Source organism: Sparus aurata, chromosome 5, assembly GCF_900880675.1.
Source record: "Sparus aurata chromosome 5, fSpaAur1.1, whole genome shotgun sequence".
Lineage (NCBI taxonomy): Eukaryota > Metazoa > Chordata > Actinopteri > Spariformes > Sparidae > Sparus > Sparus aurata.
In genome coordinates, this window is record NC_044191.1 from 4,157,524 (window position 1) to 4,181,573 (window position 24,050).

Sequence of the window (24,050 nt, forward strand, 5' to 3'; positions counted from 1 at the left end):
TACTCCGATTCAAATCTTGATGTACCAGGGCGTAACGCCACCCCCGAGAAGGACAGAGATCAGTTTCAGTGCCAAGGTGATTTATAGAGGTTGGTAGCTTTGGAGCCAAAGTAAAGAACAAGTGCTGCTAAATGTAGCTACATTAGCTAACTAGCTTAGGTAGCCTGGCATCTAAATGACCAGTTCAAACAGCACCATAACTTTAACACTGATCAATCCTGAGACCAATGGCAATCCCATTGCTTTTTCATGGGACCTGTAGTAATTACTCAATTTATTATTTGAATTAATTATGTAATTGATAATCTTTCATATTCCAGTGTTTTCAGTGCAAACAAACTTGTCATTTGATTGCTTTTGGGGTTGCACTCGGTGAAGCTGCTCTGTGGCAAGCAGTTCACAGCCGAGTCGAGTCTCCAATCCTGAGTGATTCTGATGTGATTGGCAGGAAGACAGTAAATTCTCTTGTTCCCAGCAGCCTCAGCCTTCATCCTGTAGTCAGAGTGTGTCAGGCTGGTCTGATCCAGGAGCAGCCGACAGGATCAGGCAAATTTCCAGAGGCTCAGCTGCCAATAGTGCTCTGTAGAGGGACGCTGCTGTGTGGCGGCTAGTGACTGATGACAGAGACACTGGACTTGTTATCAGCCCAGGTCCTTTTTTTTAAAGTAACAAATGGAGTACACTAAACATATTGAGTAAACCTGTTGATCCCCTTGCTCCAAAAGCATCAAAAAGTTAAAGGGATATATGACATATGTGACTTGATTCTATAAACATAAACAGTATGTGCTGGTTTATAATTTTAGGCATTAGTGAGGGGTTACATTTTTTGATCACAGCTGTATTTTTCCAATCAATGTTCAACTACCTGTACAGCAAGAGGGGTGAATGTCGCAGAGAGCTATATCTTGCTGTCTTACTGTCAGAAGTTTTAATGATAATACTCAGTTACGTCAAGTTGAATCAAATTGGTTTAAGCTTGTACACTTGAGCAGCAAAATCCAAATCTGTCATCTAAATATGAAAAGTACCACTTTTACAAAATGGGTAAATCTTTGAGGTCAGGGATCTTTTAAATCCGATGCCTCGAGGAACTCGTTCTTCAAAAGAGGGTTCTTTGGATGGAAAGTCAAAAATCTGTCCAACCCTGGAAGAACCCTTTTATCAAAAAGGGTAGATCATTGTTCTGAGTAGAGCCTAAGCCCTTCAAGATCACATTTGGAACATTCCTATTTTACCTGTGACCTGCCTAATGATGGTACAATACATGTTTAATATTTAACATAGTAACTTACAATATTATACATAAAATTCAAACAACTATTCTAGTGAACTATTGTCCACTGACCAAAATCTCAAAAGGTTGAAAATGCTGTACAAAAAAAAAAAAGTGATGTCAGAAATGCCAGTGAACAATTAAGCTGCTGGTAGCTAATAGCTACAGCTGCTAGTATGTGAAAATGCTGACTGCAATGACAACAGGAGACTGAATGTGGCTGAAATCCACATCAACATCTTTTTTTAATTTTTTATTTATATATAATACATGAGTGTCATTATCACCTTTAAATACAAATGTCCAATATATTACTGCAGAATTTATAGATAACAACAGACCAACTCACACACACAGATCACTGACATAATATACAACCGCTCGCCTAAAGGTAACGAAAGTTTAAGTGGAGTTGTACATACACTATGTATCTTTGGCTCCCATATGCTCTATAGTTGTTTAATGAGTCACATCGCAGGCAGGTCATCAGTAGGTGTGGGGACTCAGGAATAGGCTAGGTCAAAAAGGTCCATGTTTTTATTAAAGATAATGGAAAATTCCTTAGAAAGCAGCTGATGGAGGCTTATACCATCATGAGTGTACACCCAGCGTTCACCTGTCCAGCTGTAGCGCTTTGGCCCACTGCAAAAACAGAAAAAAGACATGTATTCATGTATCTCAGAAGTTTTTTTCAGTGCACTTCCTTTTACTCTGCTTGTTGATCCCCATAAACCAGTCAATGTAAGCTTTAAACATCCCTGCTCTGCAGCACTCTGCAGCAGCATGAAAAGCTCTGTGTTTATTGACAGCAGAAGAGGGCTGCTGCACTGCAGAGGAACAAAGATAGACAGCTGCAGACAGATGTGACTTTTGTAGAGGCACTTTTGGCCACCGACCACTGAGGCAGGTGCCTGACAAACACTCTCGGATGATGTGATGTGTGCGTATAAAATGTCAGTTTACTTAAAACAATCACAGTGTGGAGTCAGGTGTGGTGTGAGTCTCCAATCTCACCTTGTAGGAGAAGACAACCAGATCTGTTTGTTTGGAGTCTGTTTGTTGATGACGTAAGTGCCATGGTCCCCGCCCACCTTCACTGTCAGCACACCACTCTGTACATCAACCAAGGACACACATGAACACACATGAACACATTTCCTGTGACACAAACGTAATAAACCTTCTGAAGAATAAACCTAAATGGAACAAAAATAAAAATGTTACATTGCCAGGTGATCAAATAGATGACACGACAAACTTCCCAAGCCTATGAAGGGATCCTTTGTGGATTTAGCATTGCTTTAAACACAACCTTCCAAAAACAGTCTCAGCAGGAAGTTACAATGTTGTGATCACCATGCAAATTGGACCAATCCCTTAGAATTGTGCACAACCTGCAATTTGGTCTAATCACCGCAACTTTTTTGCAATTATCATAGTCAATTATCATAGTCAAGTGCTTACATTGTGTGTGTGTGTGTGTGTGTCTTAAAAAGAAAGAAAAATAAAATGTTAAAAAAATGTCGTGCAAGCATTATACAAAAGTTGAATGTATGATGAAATCAGAGATTGGATAGCAAGTGTGTGTAGTAATGTGTATGAGTGTGATTTTACAGTTAAAAAAATTAAACTATATTTGAAATTTTTGCTTGTTTCCACAATTAAATGCAAAAAAATCCTTTAAGCATTGCAACATCCATTGCAATTTAAAAAAAAAAAAAAACCTGCTGTGAAATAATTTTGGGCTGTACGATCCACCCCAAAAATGCCCCCTGTGAAGAGTGAAGAGCCTCTTCAATATTCCACAAAGATTTAGTGTACACCCTCTGCAGGGTACACTGCTGCTCCTGGCTCTTTATTTGTGTGTGTTTGTGTGTGTGTGTGTGTGTGTGTGTGTGTGTGTGTGTGTGTGTGTGTGTGTGTGTGTGTGTGTGTATGTGTGTGTGATTGTGTGTTGTTTATGGCCCCATATGTCACTGCAGCCAGATGAAAAAGGGGGTCAGTTGCCAAGATTGGAACACTGTCCAATGCGCGCGCGCACACACACACACACACACACTTATCCTCTCATGATTCACTGACAGGGAGGAAGAAGATGGTACAGAAGAGACAGGGGAATGAAAAAGGAAACCAAACTGTGTTGAGTCGATCACATGGAACACAGACAGGAAGTGCTGTGATGAAAAATGCGGGAAACAGGAAATAAAAAGCACTTTGTTGTCCACACATTCACTCCACGACTGCATAAAATATAGCAAGACGTGATCGTGTGTAGGACGACCATTTCACCAATGATGAATATTTATCAGGCAGCCAATCAGAAACACAGATTCCACATCCACAGCAGCCGTATCAAACCTAGCTGTGACAATGTAGTGCATCAATAAGCCAGGCTGACACACACAAATACACAATGAGCCCAACACAGTTCACCTCTTAACCGCTCCACAATAACTGTACTTCATGTTACACTGGGCAGCTGCAGTGACACCTTGTGGTAGACAGGCTACATTACAACAGGAAACACACACTCAAAATGCTTCAACTTGAGTGCATTCGGTGGCAGTGAGTGCACAACATTAATTCACTTTTATATCATGTTTAGTGGCTGATAAGCAGAACGGAAATTATTGTTTTTCCACATTTAGCCAGTTCTTGGTATGAAGCTTGGTTCCAACTTGGAACCAACTTTGGGTTCCCAACCCTACCGGTGATATGTCAATCTGAACTGGAAATGACACACTAAAATGGCATCAGCTTGTAGGGACACACACAGTAGTGATTTGTCCATTAGTGGATCTTCTGAAGGATTGATTTTTACTAAGAATTTAATGAATCAAGATATTGAAAAAAGGTCTTCAGTAGTGATGTTAACCTACATCTTTAATCCCATTCCAATTTCATTCCATATTACTTGAATTACATTCAATCTTTCAATGCTCAGGCAGGCTCAGTAGTAGGGCTGGACGATTATGCTAAAAATAATAATCACGACTATTTTGCTTGATATTGAAATTACGATTAATAAACACGATTATTCACTGATTTAAAAAAAAGTATTTATTGAGCCACCAAAACTCAACTTTAAATATAACTTTTAGAAAAACAACCAGATAGATTAGTAACAAGTACAAAAGTTAATGATAATAATATTTGTATGTTTGCGTGACGGCAACACGTACCGCTTGTCCAAAGTCTTGACCAGTGTCTTGAAGCCTGGGTCGCTAATTGTACTGATAGGGCACATGTCCTTAGCTAGCATGAATGTCACAGCCTCCGTTATCTCTCGCTCTCGCCGGGAGCCGGTTGGATATGGAGCGGCATTGTAAAGCGTGTCCTCAATGGAGGACTGTGTTGCGGTGGCGGTGGCTGAAGTTGGCGCTCTTGCACTAGTTTGGGTCTTTTGCTCCTTCAATACTTTGTCATAGACCACTTTATGGTTAAATAAATTTGTCATGTTGCCCTGGGGTGCAGACACGACGGTGTGACAGACTTTGCAAACAATCTCCTTCTGCTCCACGTCCAACGATTTGAAGCCAAAATGTCTCCAAATGACCGAAGTTGTCCTACCTTTCTTTTCAACTAAAGGCTCAGGCTGCTTTTCTGCCATGTTGTCAATCGCTCGTTTCACAATTGATCCACACACTCACTGCTGCAGCTGCAGGCGACACAGGTGCATTCACTGTGCTTTTACAGCGCAGTAATTTGCATACACGACGCGCGGCGGCACATTAATCGTTTTTTTTCTTCGATTACAGTGTTTTCATGATCGTGAGAAGCCAAAATCGAAATCGCGATCAAAATTCGATTAATCGCCCAGGCCTACTCAGTAGGTATCAGACAGATACAAAACCTTGAAGTCAACACAGTCAAACGACAAACTGATGTTGTAAAAACACTGTGATATTATAGCCAGTGAAAAGTATAAAGAATGAGCTTGTTTCAAAAAATCATAAACAATGAAGGAGTAATACAACACATAATATGTATGCAAGGAATACCGACACGTTCACATACATACATTTTAAGGAAATTAATATGATCATTTTTGGGAAGATCTACAGTCAAAAGAATCCAAAAAGTGGATTCAGTTCTGAAACTGTATCCAACAAGATCTTTTATTCAGGACCAAATAACTTCTCGATGTAATAGAACTACATTAATACTACACAGAACCAAAATGTGGTTACAAGAAAGTGAGAACTAATGGAGATATGATTTTTTCAATTATTTTCATTCTGGTGAAAAAAAACAAAAAAAGACTTTCTGTTATTAATTTGATTACTGTAAACATTCAGCAACAACTATTAACATGAATACATATTGCCAAGTTCCCTCCCCTTGTTGACTGGATGAGATGTGAAGTCTGAACATGAGGATGCAGCCAAAGGCTGCAATGCTGAGGAGCCCAAGATACTTCACAAAGTGCTTCTCACATGTTTTGGTGTTGTAACTGTCTTCTCAGGGTGACTCTTCTGACTTTTCTTTTTCAAGATTACATAATAATTACCGCAGATTATTGATCAATAGCACCACAAGTCATCTCATAGTGAAGTTTTGGAGCACCCTCAGCTGGATCACAAGGTAAACTACAATACAGCCTAATAGTGCTTTTTCAAAAGAGTTAAGACAGCTTGAATATTACCTTTTCACCCTACTTTCAAACAAATGTGTGGATTTTAAATACAAACAGACAGCCCAGGTAGGAACCTCTGATTATCTATTATAACAAAATGGCCAAATACATCAACAAGCACACTGAGTGGCAAATAAAAGTCTGAATTAGGTAGTGTTCTATTAATGTGAACTCAGACAGAACCTCAGCAAGTGTACTTTTATTTAAAAAGGTGTACTTATTTTTTTAGACTTGTATCTATGTACATCCAACCATTCCTTAGAAAGTGACAGCCATGTAGGGCTGGGACGACATGTCGGCGTAACCGTCGACATAAATTTGTCAATTCTCCGCCGTTGGTCATTCACACAGAGCGAAGCGCCGCTGGAATAAAGACGAACCGCCATGTTATTTACACAGAAAGCTGCACTGGTGCTCCTAAAGAGACATGGGGCTCTATCTTAACAATCTGAAACGCAAGTATCACACGCAAAATGCAAGTAGCTTTGTGGGCGGATCTCAGGCGCTGTTGCTATTATGCCGGCGGGATAATTGACTCTTGCGCCCGACGCAAATCTAAAATGGGTTGGTCCGAAGTAGCTACATCAGTCATAGGTGTGGTTTGGGCGTAACGTGCAATAAACCAATCAGAGCGTCATCTCACATTCCCTTTAAAAGCAGGCACGCTTGTTCCATGGTGGATTGCTATTATAACAGCGAATTTGCCAGGCGCACGCCAGGAGCGGTTCACAGCCGAGGAGACCGACGTTCTCGTCAGGGCTGTAAAAGACCGAGAAGTGGCCTTGTATGGGGATGGGAGAAACCCATCCAAATTAGCTTTGGTTAAACGGGAGTGGGAGGAAATTGCCACAATTGTTTCTAAGGCTGGCATCCCCAGGACATCGCACCTGGCCTCGGGAGCAGTGCGCACGGGCCGAGCAGTGCGCAACGGCCAGCTGATGAGGGAGCAGCGCAAAAACCAAGATGCAGAGAATCCAGACCCACTACACGCCGTGGCAGCATTGTCAGACCGGACCACACTGTCCGGGATGCGGCAAGGTATTAATGCCCGTCTTGACAGGGAGGCGATGTTGCTGCGGCCTCTCAGGCGCATCGCCTCAAGTCTCCAAACGCACCACCTGCTCCTGTTGTGCCCCTTCCTCCTCCACTCCAACTCCATCTCCGTCCACCCGCTCCACTAGGAGCACATCGCGCATTGCCACTCCCGAACCCTCACGGCTACGGCGGGCGCGTCGCATATCAGAGGGAAAAAGAGAAGCAAAGTGTATGCACGTTGAGCACACGCTACATTATGGCCAAGCATGCGCCCTTAAAATAAGAATTGTTTTCTGAAACAGCAAAATGGCACCAGTGAACGTTTGCGCCGGAACACGCCTCCTCTTTTCGCTGAACCGCCCCCGGGAGCGCAAAGTCATTCCCTAATTTAAGGACGTGCGTCTGAGGAGGGAAAATTCCAATGTGCGTCGAATGCAAAATAGGAATTATACAAGCGCCCGTGTACAAAGTCAATTGCACTTAGTGCAAGATAGAGCCCATGATGTTACACGTCATGATGATGATGTCAGGGTGTTTCCCAGGTGTCTAAACCCGCGGACCATTTATAATGTGAACCTGGCCCCTAAACATCCTGGAAGGTGTAGTGAAAGAGTTACGTTTTTCGCGCTAAATTACATAATCGCCATCAGTAAACAGGTCGCTGCTTGACTCTGTCACTTGCGGGGATGGAGGCTGTTTTCTGGGGGAAAGTTCACTGAAGTCTTGGTCGGGAGTGCTGACCATTGCGGTGATTTCTATCAACACAACCACTTGAGTGAGTTAAAGGTTTTTGCCGGTGACAGACGCTGTTTTTCGGGCAGAAATGTGACGAAGAGTCGGTAGGACAGGCGGGAGGACAGACGTTGCTCCGCCTATAACTGCTGTATTTTTTCCTCATATAAGTTACCAACGACAGTTACAGTTACTACGTTATTTTTGTTTGGTCATGCAACATTAAATTAATCGTTAGATTAGTCGACTAATTGAAAAAATAATCGCTAGATTAATCATTTGGGACAGCTCTACAGCCATGTATTCATTAAATATAAAAACAGGGTTAATCCTAAATTGCATTTACCGACCATGTGGACATTTCCAAAAATTAAATATGAACATCTCTCTTCACAGCCTCAGTTCATTTTACTCCAGCCTAGGGATGTAACGGTTACCGGTGTCACTGTAAACCACAGTAAAATTCCCGACGGTGAAGGTTACCAGTTAAGTTTTAATTACCATGGTAACTGCCATGGTCGATAACCACAGTGTGTAAAACTCGCAAGATACTCACTACGCATCTGCAGCGCACAATGTGCGTTTGTTTTGTAGTGAAGAAGACATGGCGGAAGGGAAGACTTGATAGTAGCGGCCCTTAAGGCATTTTTTCCGCCTTCAAAGAGAACCAAATCTGAAGTCTGGGCATATTCTGGTTATTGTAAGAATGCTCAGGGATACCATTCATATTCGTAATGTTAGACATTTGTATGTCAATAAAATTGTTGTACACAAAATTCTACTGTCATGTACGCGACTCTGAGAAATTGTTTGGGTTAGGATCGTTTTTATGTGAGTATGAATCTAAAAGCTGTGAGTGCAAAGTCTTGTGAGTACAACTCTTATTTCTACAACTACGAAGTCTTCACTGTGAACACAAATTCAAGTTTGTGGGTACGAGTATAAAAGTGTTGAAATGACGTCATGTAGGTCACAGGCAGGTCACAGGGGAAAATAATCGAACCCCGATTACTCCAAACATTGCACTGTACCTGCCCTCTGTGTTGGGGGCGAGTCGAGAGGCTAGCTACGTGAATCTGACCGGATCGAGACCCCAAGACCAAGAGAGAGATTTACTGACACTGTAGTGGAATTACAAGGTCCAAAAGACTGAAACCATCCGGCACCCAGTGAAAGAAAAGAAGGAAAGAAGAGGAAAAAAAAATGTGAAGAAGATAGAGGTACAGTCGCGTCAATGTGATAAAGTGAACAAAATTAATAGTTGGTTGTAGAACAGTGATTGTAGTTATCGTTGTTGGAGCAGAGTGTTAGCTTGCTAGCTTACATCGGACGATAGCAGCATTGTTTAATAAACAATAAGTAACTGAGTCGACATAAGTTTATGTTACTCCACTTAAATTCATCAGGGACATTTGGTTAACATTAGGCCTGTTCAGGTGTTATTTTAACCTACTGGCTGTTTTCCTGCTTGTATGTCAGTTAAAATGCCATTAGTTTTCCATGAGTTTTTCCCCCTTTGTAATAGGGTAGTTGAAAGCTTTTGTTAAAGTTTACATCAGTGTTAAAGTGCAGTTAAAGTGTATTATTGTTAATACTCCACACCTTAGCTTTCCCATCTCATTCATAGGCGAAATATATACACTGCACTTGCACTCTGGTTAGACTGAATTGCATTGCATTGCAATAACAATAACGTTGAATGAATCTAATCACATTTTAATTATTAACCTATATTAGTCTTATGTATAGCACACATCAAGCATCTGTTTTTTTTATTAAATGTAACATGCAGTGGTCACATATACTTCTCTTCTCTCTTCAGATGCACTTATACATATTTTACCACCAGCCCAGTGACACAGCAGCAGGTGCTCCTGTCCCTCTACCTCAGCACAGCAGAGTGACACAGCATCAGGACTAAAGGCTGCACCAATAGACCTGCTGACTAGACATCTCTTCTAACTGATAAGTGAGATGAGAGCTAGTTCACAGAGAAGAGGTAACAAAATTCATTATCAAAACAGAGGGAAAAATATAATCTTTGGATATATAATTTACATCAAAACAACTAGCTAACCGTCAACTAGCTAGCTGTCAACTGTGTAACCTAATATCAATTGCTAACTCAGATACTACCTACCATTGTTACCAACATTTACAAGCAGAAACTGCACTAAAGACGATAACAGAAGAGGTATCCTATGAAGAAAAGAGGAAGAACAAACAAACCAAAAAATACCGTGATTAAAGGCTCAAAAGCAAAGAAAGTAAACAGTTAGCCCTGCCTCCTGTGGAGTAAACAAGTGATCGCCATGGAAACTAGTCACAAGGCAGCTAACAGGACAGAAAGCAGGGAGGTTGGATACCCTACTAAATGTAAGAGTGCAGCAGCTAGGGAGAAACACAAGGAAAAGACACTACGGGAAAATCCAGAGGTCCTCTTCACTGACTACACCAAACACAATGAAGGAAGGAAGAAGAACAACCTCATATTCTTCACTGACTCCATCTACATCTGGAAAGATACACTGTGCAACAATTATGCATGTATCAAGTGAGGGCATCGGCTCAGGAGGCAGATTAAAGATCTGTAAAGATGAACACCTTGACAAGGATGACCCCCTGCTCACCATCACTTACTTCACCAAAGGAAAGATTATGGTCCAGGGAAATTAAACCAACCTGGAGACCTTTGAAGAGGCATTCTCCTTGTTAAAAGCTGAGGTGAACACCAAGAGGATCAATGTCCCCTCTGACAGTGAAGATGATGAGACCTCAACAGAGAACTCCACCACCTTATCCATCTCTGCCCCTCCCACACCTGCAAGCTCCACCAACCAGTTAAAGGAGAGTATGGCCCTGCTGGAACTGGACTTTACTGAATTCAAAAAGCTGACCCAGGCCAGGCTGTCTGACCGCCAAGACACCACTGTGCAGCAGCTTCATGAGGAACTCCAGCAGTTCAAGAAAGACAACCAAGCCTTGGCATCTGACCTCAGAGGAAGTATAGAGGCACTAAAACAGGAGAACAGTGTGTTCCATGCTCAGTTGGCCAAAGTAGAGGAGGATGCTGAGAATAGAGAAAAGAGTTTCGCCAGGAAAGTCCAACACCTGACAGACCAACTCTCAGCAGTCCCCACAGTGACAACCACAGAAACACAGACTCTCCCTGCAAGTGTCCAAAACCACTGCCTTGTCTCTGGCCCACTGTCTCAGCTCTGCACCCAGCCCAACAACACCCTGGCAACTCCTGATACACCCACACAGCCAGCCGCCAACAGCCAGCTCTGCCCATCCCAGCTGCCCTCCACTCAGCCAGAAGAACAAGCTCCACAAGTGGTCCTGCTGGCTGACTCAAATGGAAAATTCCTGGACACAAACAAGCTTTTTCCTGGTAAAAAAGTGCTGTCAAAACACCACAGCACCACAGGCCAGGCAATGAAGCTGTTAAAAAAGGAGACCCTCAGGAGCCCTCAATACCTGATGATCAACACAGGAACAAATGACCTGCATAGCCTCCGAAAGGACACTGCTGAGGCAGTGAGGAAGATGGCAGAGCAGGCCAGTAAGGAATTACCTGACACCAGCATTGTGATCTCCACCCTGCTACCTAGGACAGACACCCCTCCTCATGTCATCCATGACATCAATATGGAGATCAGAAGAGGATGTGCCACCTTACCCAACATCCACCTGGCCCTCTACCCAACCATTGGCACCTGGGACCTATATGATAGACTCCATCTTCACAAAGAGAAGATGAGGATCTTTGCAAAGACCCTCAAAGACACGGCACTAGGATGCAGTCCTTCCACCCTCTCTTCTACAAAAAGCTTCAGAGACCATCCAAGACCTCCTCTTCTCCATCACCACCCAAGGATCATCCCCCCCTGCTGTGAGGAAACAACAGCTCAGCCTGGAACTCCCACTCCCCACATGCCCACCACCTCACCACAGTGAAACACAACCAAAAGAGGCTACTTTCCCCCTCCTCAGTCCCTGCCCACAATCCCCCTTTACAGCATAGGCAGGAGAACTACGCAGCGGCACTTGCCCCTGGTCCACCTCCCCATCCACAGCGTCAGAACTATGCAGCAGCACCTGCCCCTGGTCCACCATCCCATCTACAGCAACGGAGCTATGCAACAGCACCTGCCACTTGTCCACCTCCCCATCCACAGCAGCAGAACTATGAAACAGCACCTGCCCCAGGTCCACCTGTCCATCCACAGTGGCAGAACTATGCAACAGCACCTGCCCCTGGTCCACCTCCCCAGTCACAGCAGCAGAACTATGCAACAGCACCTGCCCCAGGTCCACCTCTCCATCCACAGCGGCAGAACTATGCAACAGCACCTGCCCCAGGTCCACCTCTCCATCCACAGCAGCAGAACTATGCAACAGCACCTGCTCCTGGTCCCCCTTCCCACTCACAGAGCAGCACTTTCACATATCAGTAATATGTAAATATATTATTAGTTAGTAATAGTAATATTAGCAAATAGTAGTATTCAGTAGATAATATTAGTAAAAATAGTACATACATCCATGGAATTTATGTGAAATCATTATTTGGTATTATAAATGTATAGATAGTTGTAGGTATTTTAATATTTGTCTCACTATAAGGTTCATTTTGTTTGTTTTCTTATGTGTTCATTTCATATAAGCTGTTGAAATACTCAGGGTCTCCACTCCTCAACCTTTGAGCTGAAGAGCGGAAACCCTGAATTAATTAAATCTATCAAAGACGTTGATATAATTGTATTGACAGAAACATGGCGTCAAAATGATTTGCTCACTCACTGTCTTCCAGGATATAATGAAGTCATGGTGCCCTCTGTAAAATTGAAGAACATATGCAAGGGCAGAACATCAGGGGGGATCTTGGTGTGGGGTAAAGGAGATCTTTGCCATCAGATTTCACCAGTAAAACAGGGTAAATCACACACTTGGTTGAGATTAGATCATACCCTAGGCATAACTGATAGGGATCTATATCTCTGTGTAATTGATATACCCCTAGTAGATTCTCCTTATTTTAAAGAAGACATCTTTGACACTCCCCATTCAGAAATTAGCTACTTACAGGCCCAGGGAAACGTGCTTCTAACCGGAGATCTGAATGGACGAACAGGAATTGAACCTGATGTCATGGACCCACAAGTCAACAACCATGTATTTGGTCAGGCCCCCCGTTTACCACACCAACCATCACCCGTCGGAACAACCTTGATTCTGAAATAAATCAAAGTGGCAGGGTGATAGTGCATCTCTGTCGGGCCTTAGGTCTGTACATAGTTAATGGTAGGTTCAGAGGGGACTCTTTAGGGAGATTCACATACTCCTCAGCTCTTGGGTCTAGCGTAGTAGACTATGGACCCCTCCACTATCACTGTCAGACAGCAATGCCCCCTTTCAGACCACAACCAAATAAATATGTTCATGAAAATCTCAGATTAAATGAGTAACACAAAAAGTAAGCTGTTTAAATTAAATCCTACCTACAGCTGGGCCCCAGACAGTGGAGACAAATTCATCATGACCTTGAACTCACCTGATCTGATGAATGACATATGACCAAAAGCAATATGTCTCTACCAGAGATGGTGTAAACAAGGCCACTGATGATATCAATATAATATTTCATAAGGAAGCTATAAAAGCTGACCTCATAAAACAAAAACAGAAGCCTGTTAAAAGGCAAAACACTGAGAAATGGTACGATCAAGAATGCATGACGGTCAGAAAAGACCTGAGAACAAAAGCAAATCAAACAACCCAGCCTTACGCATTAGATACAATGAAATTTTAAATAAATATAAATGTACAATTAGGAACAAATGACAAAATTATACTCACATGAAACTTGAAGATATTGAGATTGCCATTAATCAGAGTCAATTCTGGGATATGTGGAGCAAGTTCAACATAAAGCAACAGACATTACCCATCCAAAAAGGTGACATCTGGAGTGCACATTTTGAAAATGGATACAAAGACATACCAATAAATCAAATCAATTCAGATCAACATATTATACAAGAAAAACTCCAAACATTACAAAAACAATTTAAGACAACCAAAACCCCCTTGATTTCCCAATTACTTGGGAAGAACTGACCACACAGACAAAATCTCTCCAGCCGAGGAAAGCCGTTTCCTGTTCCTTCGCTCGCTCATTGTGTGTTTGGTGCTCAGTTTTGGACTATTACTCTACTTTTACTACTGAGCCTGGATTACGGACATCGGCCTGACTATTGATACCACCGGCTTTTGACACTGCTTGGTTATGACGCTGATTTTGGAACATGGACTGAAGTGCAACGCCAGTTGCAAAGTTCGCAAGTCACCTAGCCGGCGGCTAGGCTAACAGCTGATTGTTAGCGTTACCTAGCAGCAGCATGCCGCCGAAGAAGGCAATGACAGCTGAGGAGGGAGACGAACTTAAAAACACCCCAGAGTTTTTGGCTGAGGAGATTTCTGCGGTTAAACAGCAGCAGAAAGGCCTCCTGGGGCTGTTGGAAGAGGTGAAGGCTCTCAGGATCCAGAACGCCGAGAAGGACCGGCGTCTGGTGGAGCTGGAGAACAGAGTGGCGGACCTGGAGCAATACTCCAGGATCAATGATGTAATTGTGACTGGGCTCCGCATCAAACCCCGGTCATACGCCCGGGCGGCAACCACTGACAACAGGGGGAGAGCCCGGTGAGCAGGATGACAGATCGGTAGAGCAACAGGTGGCTGCCTTCTTCCACTCAAAGGGGATTGAAGTGGATTTAAACAACATAGAGGCTTGCCACCCTCTGCCCCGGGAAAGTGACGGAAATACATCAGCCATTATCATGAGATTTGTAAACAGAAAACACAAGTCGGCACTGTTGAAGCAGGGAAGGAAACTTAAAGGAACGAATGTATTCATTAACGAGCACCTCACAAAACGAAACTCCGACATCGCAAGAAAAGCATGCATTCTGAAAAAACAAGGGAAAATTCAAAGCACATGGACAAGCAATTGTAAAGTACTGATCAAGCTGAACGGAACGCCAGAACAAGCAAAAACTGTCGTCATCAGGAACATGGAGGAGCTGGACAGGTACCAGTAAGCATCATGAACCGGACTGTAAGGTATGATCCATTCCACACACGATCATGACACCGTTGGAAATATCTCATACACCTTCATCTGGGAACCATGACGACACAACTCAAAGGACTTTTGATCTCGACAATATGGAACTGAAAACTTTTCAATATACAGACCATAATGTACTGGACATAGAAAACGATATAGATCCAGACAATAATTTATTTTCTAATATTACTTATAATTGCTGTTACTATACGGACGAACAGTACAATCAGACCATTAAAACGGATAACAAACTATCCATAATCCATTTCAACAGCAGAAGCATGTACGCAAATTTTAGTAACATTAAGGATTACTTGAGTAAATTAACAAAACCATTGAAGATTATTGCCATATCAGAAACATGGATTAAAGCTGATAAAGGAATGGATTTCGAGCTGGATGGATATGAACTCAACCACATCAACAGAAAGAACAAAAGCGGAGGAGGTGTGGCTGTGTATGTGGACAAAGACTTGAACTATAGGGTAGTGGAAAATATGTCAACTGCTGTGGACAATCTGTTTGAAAGTATAACAATTGAAATCTGTAGAGAAAAAAACTAAAATGTAATAATCAGCTGTATATATAGGGCACCAGGTTCTAGCATAGAATCATTTAATAACTGGATCGAGGCATCTTTTTCAAAGGTTAATCAAAAAGTCATTTTCATCTGTGGCGACCTCAATACTGATCTTTTGAATCCAAAGTAACAGACTAATTCATTAATACAATGTACAGCATGAGCCTTTATTCAAAAATCACCAGACCTAGCAGAATCACACCTCACTGTTCCACATTAATCGACAACATCTTCACCAATGATATTGAACACAACACTGTCAGCGGATTACTGATCATTGACATCAGTGACCACTGGCCAGTCTTCACAGTTTACGATAGTGAATTTAAAGGAAATCAGACAGATGAAAAGACAACATATAGACGGCTGAGGACAGATGAAACTATGGAGGCACTGAGAAATGACCTATGTGCACAAAAGTGGGATGCTGTGTATAAGGAAAGTGATATTGATAGGGCATACAACACATTTTTAAGCATATTTACATAATTATATAATAAAAACTGTCCTATTAAACAATATAGTACATAAATACTCAGATCGACCATGGATCACTAAGGGGTTACAGAATGCCTGTAAAAAGAAAAATACACTCTATAGAGAATTTATAAAAGAAAGAACTAAAGAGGCTGAAAATAAATACAAAAAATATCAAAATAAATTAATCAGTATTATAAGGAAAAGTAAAAAGGAATACTATCATGAGATATTAAATAAAAATAAAAGATATATTAAAGGAATATGGGATATACTAAACAGCATTATCAAAAATGGCTCTAGACAATGCTACCCTCAGTATTTCATAGATAATAATATCAGAAAGGAAAACATGGATGATATAGGGAATAGCTTTAACCAGTTCTTTGTGAGTGTTGGACCAAACCTGGCTGAAAAAATTCCTGATCCCCCGTCATCACAGGATTGGAATGATAATCTTATAGATAGAAACACTAACTCAATGTTCCTCACAGCAGTGGAAGAGAAAGAAATAATTGATATTGTAAATAAATGTAAAGATAAAACATCTACTGATGGCAAAAACATCGATATGAAAATTGTGAAAAAGGTCATTGAGGGGATTTCAGAACCGCTAACTTTCATCTGTAATTTATCATTCCAAACTGGCAAATTTCCAAGCAAAATGAAAATAGCTAAAGTTGTACCGCTGTATAAATCTGGAGATAGACACCAATTCACAAATTACAGACCCGTCTCATTACTACCACAATTTTCAAAAATTCTAGAAAAAGTATTCAATAATCGATTAGACAAATTCAAAATTATATCACTCACTGACAATCAGTACGGATTCAGACCAAACAGTTCAACATCACTGGCATTAATGGAATCATTAGAGGTAATCACTAACGCCATAGAAAATAAACAATATGCAATTGGAATATTCATTGATCTTAAGAAAGCCTTTGACACAATCAATCATGACATATTAATCAATAAACTGGAACGGTACGGGATCGGGGGGATAGTTTTGCACTGGGTTGAGAGTTATTTAAAGGGCCGGAATCAATTTGTGAAGTTGGGAGACTATAGCTCGTCGTGCTTGGACATTGCCCGTGGCGTCCCCCCAGGGGTCAGTGCTGGGTCCCAAACTGTTTATTCTATATATAAATGATATATGCAACGTCTCAAATATATTGAAATTGGTACTATTTGCAGACGACACAAACATGTTTTGCTCAGGGAAGAATTTACAAGAGCTTCTGGGGTGCATCACTGAAGAAATGTGTAAATTAAAAAGGTGGTTTGATAGAAACAAATTATCTTTAAATTTAAACAAAACCAAATTCATGTTGTTTGGGAACTGTAAAATGAACACTCAAGCAATAATACAGATAGACGGTGTGGACATCGCAAGGGTACATGAAAATATAATTTCTGAGTGTAATTATGGACGAAAAAATAACATGGAAACCTCGCATAAAGCATGTTCGAAACAAACTGTCATGGAGCATCTCAGTACTAAGTAAGGCAAAACATTTTCTGGACCACAAATCCCTCCACATTCTTTACAATTCACTGATATTACCGTATTTGAGTTACTGTGCAGAGATTTGGGGCAATACTTATAAATCTACACTACATCCACTGTCGATTCTGCAAAAAAGAGCAATCAGGATAATTCATAACACTGGTTACAGAGAACACAATAACCTCTTATTCTCAAAATCAATAATACTGAAACTCACTGATCTGGTACACTTCCAAACAGCACAAATCATGTATAGAGCAACAAACAACATACTACCAGTAAATATTCAAGCATGTTTTTTTCTGAGAGAAGGGGGATATAATCTGAGGGGGGAACTGAATCTAAAACATCTGTATGCACGCTCAACTTTAAAAACCTTTTGCATTTCAATATGTGGAGTGAAACTGTGGAACAGACTAGCGGAGGAGCTCAGACAATGTCCAGCCATGAGCAAATTCAAACAGCGGTACAAACAGATGGTATTTACAAGGTACAGGGAAGAAGAGGGGTATGACAAACACTAGGGTTCTCACATTTTGCCATACTTGTCATTTATTTTATTTTTACACAAGCGGTTATTGTGTTGTTTGTTGGTGATTGTTTGTTTTTGTTGAGAGTATTAAAAAAAAAAAAAAAAAAAAACAGGATACACAGGAAGTAAGATAACCTATAGTACTAGGTACTAAGTGGAGAAGGGGTAGGAATTAATAAGCTAATGCTTTTTCCTACTCCTTTTCAAACATACAAAGGGTTTTAATGACTAGAGCTTCAAGTGTAATATATTATTCACAAATTTGAAATAAAGCATTCATTCATTCATTCATTCATTCAAAGCTTGTGGTCAAGACAGCATTTAAAATGAAATGCTCAAATGCAGCACCCCAGAGATGCAGGGTACAGTGTTGAATGTCGTTCAATACTGTACTACAGTAAGGATGGTTTCCTGACATCTGGTGCAAAGGGCTCATTTCCCCCATTCATAAGAGTGGGGACAAATCAGACCCAAATAACTACCATGGCATCTGTGTCAGCAGCTGTCTGGGTAAACAATTCTGCAGTATTCTCAATAAAAGAATACTAGATTTCCTTGAGTTACACTCCATCTTGAGTAAAAGCCAAATTGGCTTCCTCCCAAAACACCGCACCACCGACCATGTATACCTTCACACCTTAATTAACAAACATGTACACCAAACAAAAAATGGTAAAATATTCACTTGTTTCATTGTTTTCAAGAAAGCTTTTGACTCTATTTGGCATGAAGGGCTCTATTACAGGCTCCTATACGGTGGTATAGGGGGCAAAATGTATGACCTGGTCAAATCAATGTATTCGGAAAATATGTGTGCTGTTAAAATTGGACACAAATAAACTGACTTCTTCACCCAGAGAAGAGGTGTGCGCCAGGGCTGAAATTTAAGTCAGACTCTATTTAACATGTATATAAATGAACTTGCTGTTAAATGGGATCAGTGTGCTGCTCCTGGCCTCTCCCTCCTAGATAGAGTGGTGAAGTCTCTGTTTTATGCTGATGACCTTGTTCTACTGTCTCCTACTGAACAAGGACTACAGCAACAGCTGGACATAGTAGAAAAGTACTGTCAGAACTGGGCGCTGGCAGTAAATATGAAGCAAACTAATATCATAATCTTTCAAAAACGCCCCAGATGTCAGAAGAACAAACACCAGTTTACCAAAAATAACCATGTCATTGAACATAGCATGAGTTATACCTACCTTGGTATAACCATCACAGCATCAGTGAGTTTCAACATGGCAGTGAATGCACTAAGACCCCGTTTACACGAGGACAATTGCAGGTAAAAACGACAAAATATTTTATCAGAAGTGCCTTTCGTTTACACGGTGACAGCGTTTTTGGGGCTTAAAAATGCAAAAATCTGAAACCACCCTCCAGAGTGGAAAAGTTGGATACGCTCCGCCACAGCGTTTCCGTGTACACTGGCAAAATGCAAAACTCTGCTCAGATCTGCTCACGTCGCGTACGTGTTTACGTCACATACATGCACCAGTACAGGGAAATAAACAACCATGTCGGATTATTGCCATGCATCGGACCTTCAAGCTGCTCTGGCAGCTCTAATAAACGGACATAGTCTAGTGTAACCTGAAGCAATAATTCCACTTCTTCATCTGACCAGACGAAATTCTTCTTATTACCGGCGTTAGCCATGTTTTGGTTTTCACGGCGCACATTAGAGAAGAAGGAAGATTCTACGCATGCGCTTAGACGTGGCGGTGTTGTGTGATAGTGTATCACAGCACCACCTAGCTGCCGGGCATGCATACCCAATCGAATTCCACACACTTTTGCATCACCGTATGCACACAGATTTCCTCCCAAAAATGCTTGTCTAAACGCGGAATAAAAAGTGAAGACGCGACACCACTTTTGCATCTTCTGTTCAGACCGTCATCGTGTAAACGTAGCCTAAAAGAAAAAGCTCATAGAGCCTTACATGCAATTAAGAGAACATTTTATAATTTCCAATTTCAGTCAAAATCTGGCTTAACATATTTAATAGTGTCATCCAGCCCATTGCGCTGTATGGTAGTGAAGTATGGGGTCCTCTCAGTCATCAGAGCTATACCCGCTGGGACAAACACCCAACAGAATCTTTACTTGCAGAATTCTTCAGATACGTCTTACACGTACACAGAAACACACCAACAAATGCATGTAGAGCAGAATTAGACAGATACCCACTGATAATCAACATTCACAAGAGAACACTCAACTTTTTTAACCACCTGAAATCCAGCCCCGAGACACACTCCACTCCAAAGCCCTCCAAACTCAAGAGCTGAGCCCAGAACTGTCCCCCATGTCAGTTGGTACTGAGGCTAACTGCCCCCTCTCAGACACAGTCTGACCATCCTCACAGCAACACTGCTCTCCAAACACCAATCAGAGTAAAGCAAATTATAACACAATGTAAAGAAACCTATCTTGAACTTTTGAAAGAAGAAACTAAAAGCCAAAGTAGATTTAGGGCTGGGCGATTAATTGAATTTCAATTTCGATTTTGGCTTACCTCGATCATGAAAACAAGATAATCGTAATAAAACGATCATTCTGCCGCACGCCATGTCTTGTGTGGTAAATGCAGTGCATGTTTTGAAAAAACATGTAGACGAAGACGGTAGAAGATGGCAGAAATGCAGCCTTTGGTCGGGAAGAAAGGTAAAGCGAATTCTGTGGTGTTGAAACACTTCGGTTTCGAGGAGTCTGACTCGGAACAGACGAACATATTGTGCAAGATATGTCATACGACCGTGTCTGCACCTCAAGGGAACACGAACAATTTGTTTATCCATTTAAAGTCCACACACAGAGTAATACATGACCAAGTAGTGAAGGAACAAAAAAACTCAAAAATGAAAAGCTTCTTGACTCCTGCCACTGCCACACAGGCCTCAATTAAGGACACACTATGTGTTACCATCACTTCAACAGCATTATATTTTGCCACCACAACGGACCTATGATTGAGCCGCATCGGAATGGTGTTTATTTTTTAATTCATTTTATTGATGTATTTTTCTCTTATTTATTTGCATTTTTTTTTTGTTTTTCAGTTCAAACTTATCGTGTTAAAAGAAATACCAGAATTCAAAGTTCAAAAAGTGCTTGTTCTCAAATCAACGAATAATCGTCTTTAATAATCGTGATTACAATGTCAATCAAAATAATCGTGATTATGATTTTTGCCATAATCGAGCAGCCCTAAATAGATTAGAACGTTATCTGGCCCTAAACAGAGATTATGAACTAGCAGAATATCTCTCTACTGTCAGAGATAGAAAGCAGAGACAGATCCTGACCAGGTACAGGCTCAGTGACCACAAACTGACAATCCAAACAGGAAGACACAAAAAATCATGGCAACCAAAAGAAAACGGAACATGTGGTCACTGTTCAACAGGTGAGGTCGAGACAGAGATGCACTTTCTCCTAAAATTTGAATAATTCAATGACACAAGAAACATTTATTTGAACAAATTCAGCTCTTTAATCTCCGATTTCAAAGAGCTGATTGACCAATCAAAAATAAATATACTCCTGGGAGAAGGAGACAGGGCATATCTTGCTGCCCAATATATATCAGCATGCCACAACCTAAGGGACAGTGAGTGACCGACACACACACACACACACACACACACACACAGCACAGTATATATAATTAATGTAAATCAATCTTGATGTTGTGTTTGTGTTTAAATTATTATTAATGTCCAAATGTTTGGACAAAACGCCTAAGCAATATTGATATTTTTTTCAAACTTTCATGCCAATAAAGCCCCATTGAATTGAATTGAATTGATTGACAGATCAGAGTAATTATTGTTGTGTTGTGATGACGGTGACAGTGTCAGATGAGATCCAGGCTCTGTGGATTTATGATCTTGTCTCTCTTCCAGCCCTGTAGAGCGGCTCCCTGGCTGTGTCCCAAGACCTCCAGATTAAAAATTAAGATACAAGCTAGATACAGTCAGTTATTTAATCAGTGAGTTGATAAATAAGTCAACTAATTTGGGGAGCCAATTAATAGATTGTTTATTAATAGTTATTTAATAGAATATCCAATTATCTAAGGTTTATAGATGTGAGGATTCCCTTTTTTCCACTACTATTTTTATAGTTGTTTAGACCAGTATACCAAATAAATACAGTGTAAAATATAAGAACCACAAAAACAACCCGGTAGTATTCCTCTCAGGTGTGCAACTGTGGCCCATCATCCTATTATCTGAGTGTAAAAACACCATGCCGAGCAATCAGAGATGCGTCAGTGTCAGTAAGCATAAAAACAGAAAGACTTACAGAGAAGACAACATCATAGTCTGCTGCAGTGAAAGCTTCATCCATCAGGTCTTCAAAATACTCAGCCAGAGCATCCAGTGTCTCGTCTGCCAGCTTCTCATATTCTGCCTCACTGTCAGACAGAAACACACAGGAGTGGAATATTTGCTTCGACAATCGACGCAAACTCGCAACGCTTAGAGAACCAAATATCTGTGAGAGACCTTATCTGCACAGGGCTGGTTTTCTCCTGCCTGGATGATGTCAGATGGATGCTTTTCTTCCACCTGTCACCATCGCCTCTGCTCTCTAACCACTGACAAAGGGAAATACTGAGGTCAGATATTAAACAAGGAGGACATTAATAGCGATCATCAGAATTTGTATAAATTGTCTAAATCCACCTGAATGCCCTTTTTCAGTTTCTCACTTTGATAGGTATTTGATGGAATTTCTAGGTTCACTTAGCAAGTATCTCACCCAATTATGGTAACTGATAAATGACATTCCAATTTTCCTTGTCAGTCACTTCATCCCCTTTGTTGATAGGGGAAATAAAATACATAATTAAAATGTCATTTTCTTAAATGGAGTCTGGAAGAGGGACTTACTTTGTTCGGAAGTTGACAGATGGGATTCAGCGGATGTTTGGTAAACGGACGGACTCCCATAAAGTCAGACAATCTCCTTACCTGGAATATTAAACGATAATATGAGAGTTGCCTGATATTGAGGATATGCTACATGATGCAATATGATGTAACAGCTAACAAGCGTTACGTGCCACAGTTAGCAAACGATAGCAGCGTGTCGGTTGTTCCGGACGGAGCTACCTGGTTCGACAGTGTCCGGACTCTCTGCGCTGTCGCTGTGAACAGCTGTGTGTTGGCCAGGTGAAACACCTGAAAGTGAATACCGGCGGTTCTGGTAAAGGATAACATGGTCAACAGTCAGACTGCTCACACGTCATAATGTCCTGTTCTCCTTCCGCCTTCTTATCTTCGTTTTTATTGGCTGATTCAAAACGGACGTTCAGCAGCCACATACTGCCCCTAGTGGAAGGGCGGAGGTGTGTCACCTTTCACAGACCACCGAATCTCTCTTTCTCAGAAGGTAGTGAAAGCAGCTTGATTTTTTATATTTCAAGATCTCTTTAGATCAGCTCCTGGCTGTATTCCAGCGGCAAGAAAATATATTTTGTGGGACCCCACAGTGAGTTAGTTGGTCACATGTGGGCCCCATGTACAGTGTCCCTGCTGCAGTGGTGCTCGATCCCACTACCTGTGGACCTTTGCTGCATGTCAACCCCATCTCTCTCTCAACATTCAGTGAACTGACTAAGTTCTTTCTGCACTCATGCTTTTTTTTCAATGCTGAAGGGTCTCCACCTATCTCTCTATAAAAGCAAGGAATCTCTGTCTCTGTGTGTGTGTGTGTGTGTATATATATCTGTGCCTCAAATATCTCTGCGGATCAGGATTAGACTGACCTGAGACTTTCAACATGGCTGCTGCGTGGTTCAAGGGTGTGCAATGTCGCATTTGTTTGGATTGCAATGATACCGTTAATAAATTATTTCAGAAATACTTTACGAATTCCACGAGCATTGTCCACCGGAGCCATCACAGTCACGTGAGCACCAGAGCCAATCACTGCAGAGCCCACCTTAAGAAACAAGCAGATTTATACCTGCAGCGGCGCGAGCTGGACCAGAATTTTGCCGGTAGTTAGGTCCCGTTCTGTTCTGTTCTGTGCATCTAAACTGACTGTTGTGGATTAATGAGACTAAACGAGTCCGGACCGAGTCTGTTCCGGTCTGAGGAGATCCGGAGACGCGGGG

At 41.4% G+C, this 24,050-nt stretch overlaps 1 protein-coding gene across 1 annotated transcript; it reads right to left on the bottom strand.

Annotated features, from left to right (window-relative positions):
• Positions 1–1,513: 1,513 nt before the first annotated feature.
• Positions 1,514–23,234, bottom strand: fxn (frataxin). Its single transcript, XM_030417308.1, has 6 exons — positions 23,044–23,234; positions 22,822–22,902; positions 22,435–22,526; positions 22,232–22,343; positions 2,291–2,388; positions 1,514–1,918 (listed from the first exon to the last, which is right to left on the bottom strand). Exons 1-6 carry the CDS (start codon positions 23,149–23,151, stop codon positions 1,780–1,782), a joined length of 630 nt encoding a protein of 209 aa, XP_030273168.1. The 5' UTR covers positions 23,152–23,234; the 3' UTR covers positions 1,514–1,779.
• Between the last annotated feature and the right edge of the window lie 816 nt (positions 23,235–24,050).

What these genes read in the sequence shown, in the direction of transcription:
- fxn (XM_030417308.1), bottom strand. Translation starts at nt 23,151, where the DNA reads ATGTTATCCTTTACCAGAACCGCCGGTATTCACTTTCAGGTGTTTCAC. An exon ending in TCTGTCAACTTCCGAACAAA is followed by an intron (nt 22,527 to 22,821) that starts GTAAGTCCCTCT and finishes TCCCTTTGTCAG; the next exon opens with TGGTTAGAGAGCAGAGGCGA. An exon ending in ACTATGATGTTGTCTTCTCT is followed by an intron (nt 2,389 to 22,231) that starts GTAAGTCTTTCT and finishes GTTGATGTACAG; the next exon opens with AGTGGTGTGCTGACAGTGAA.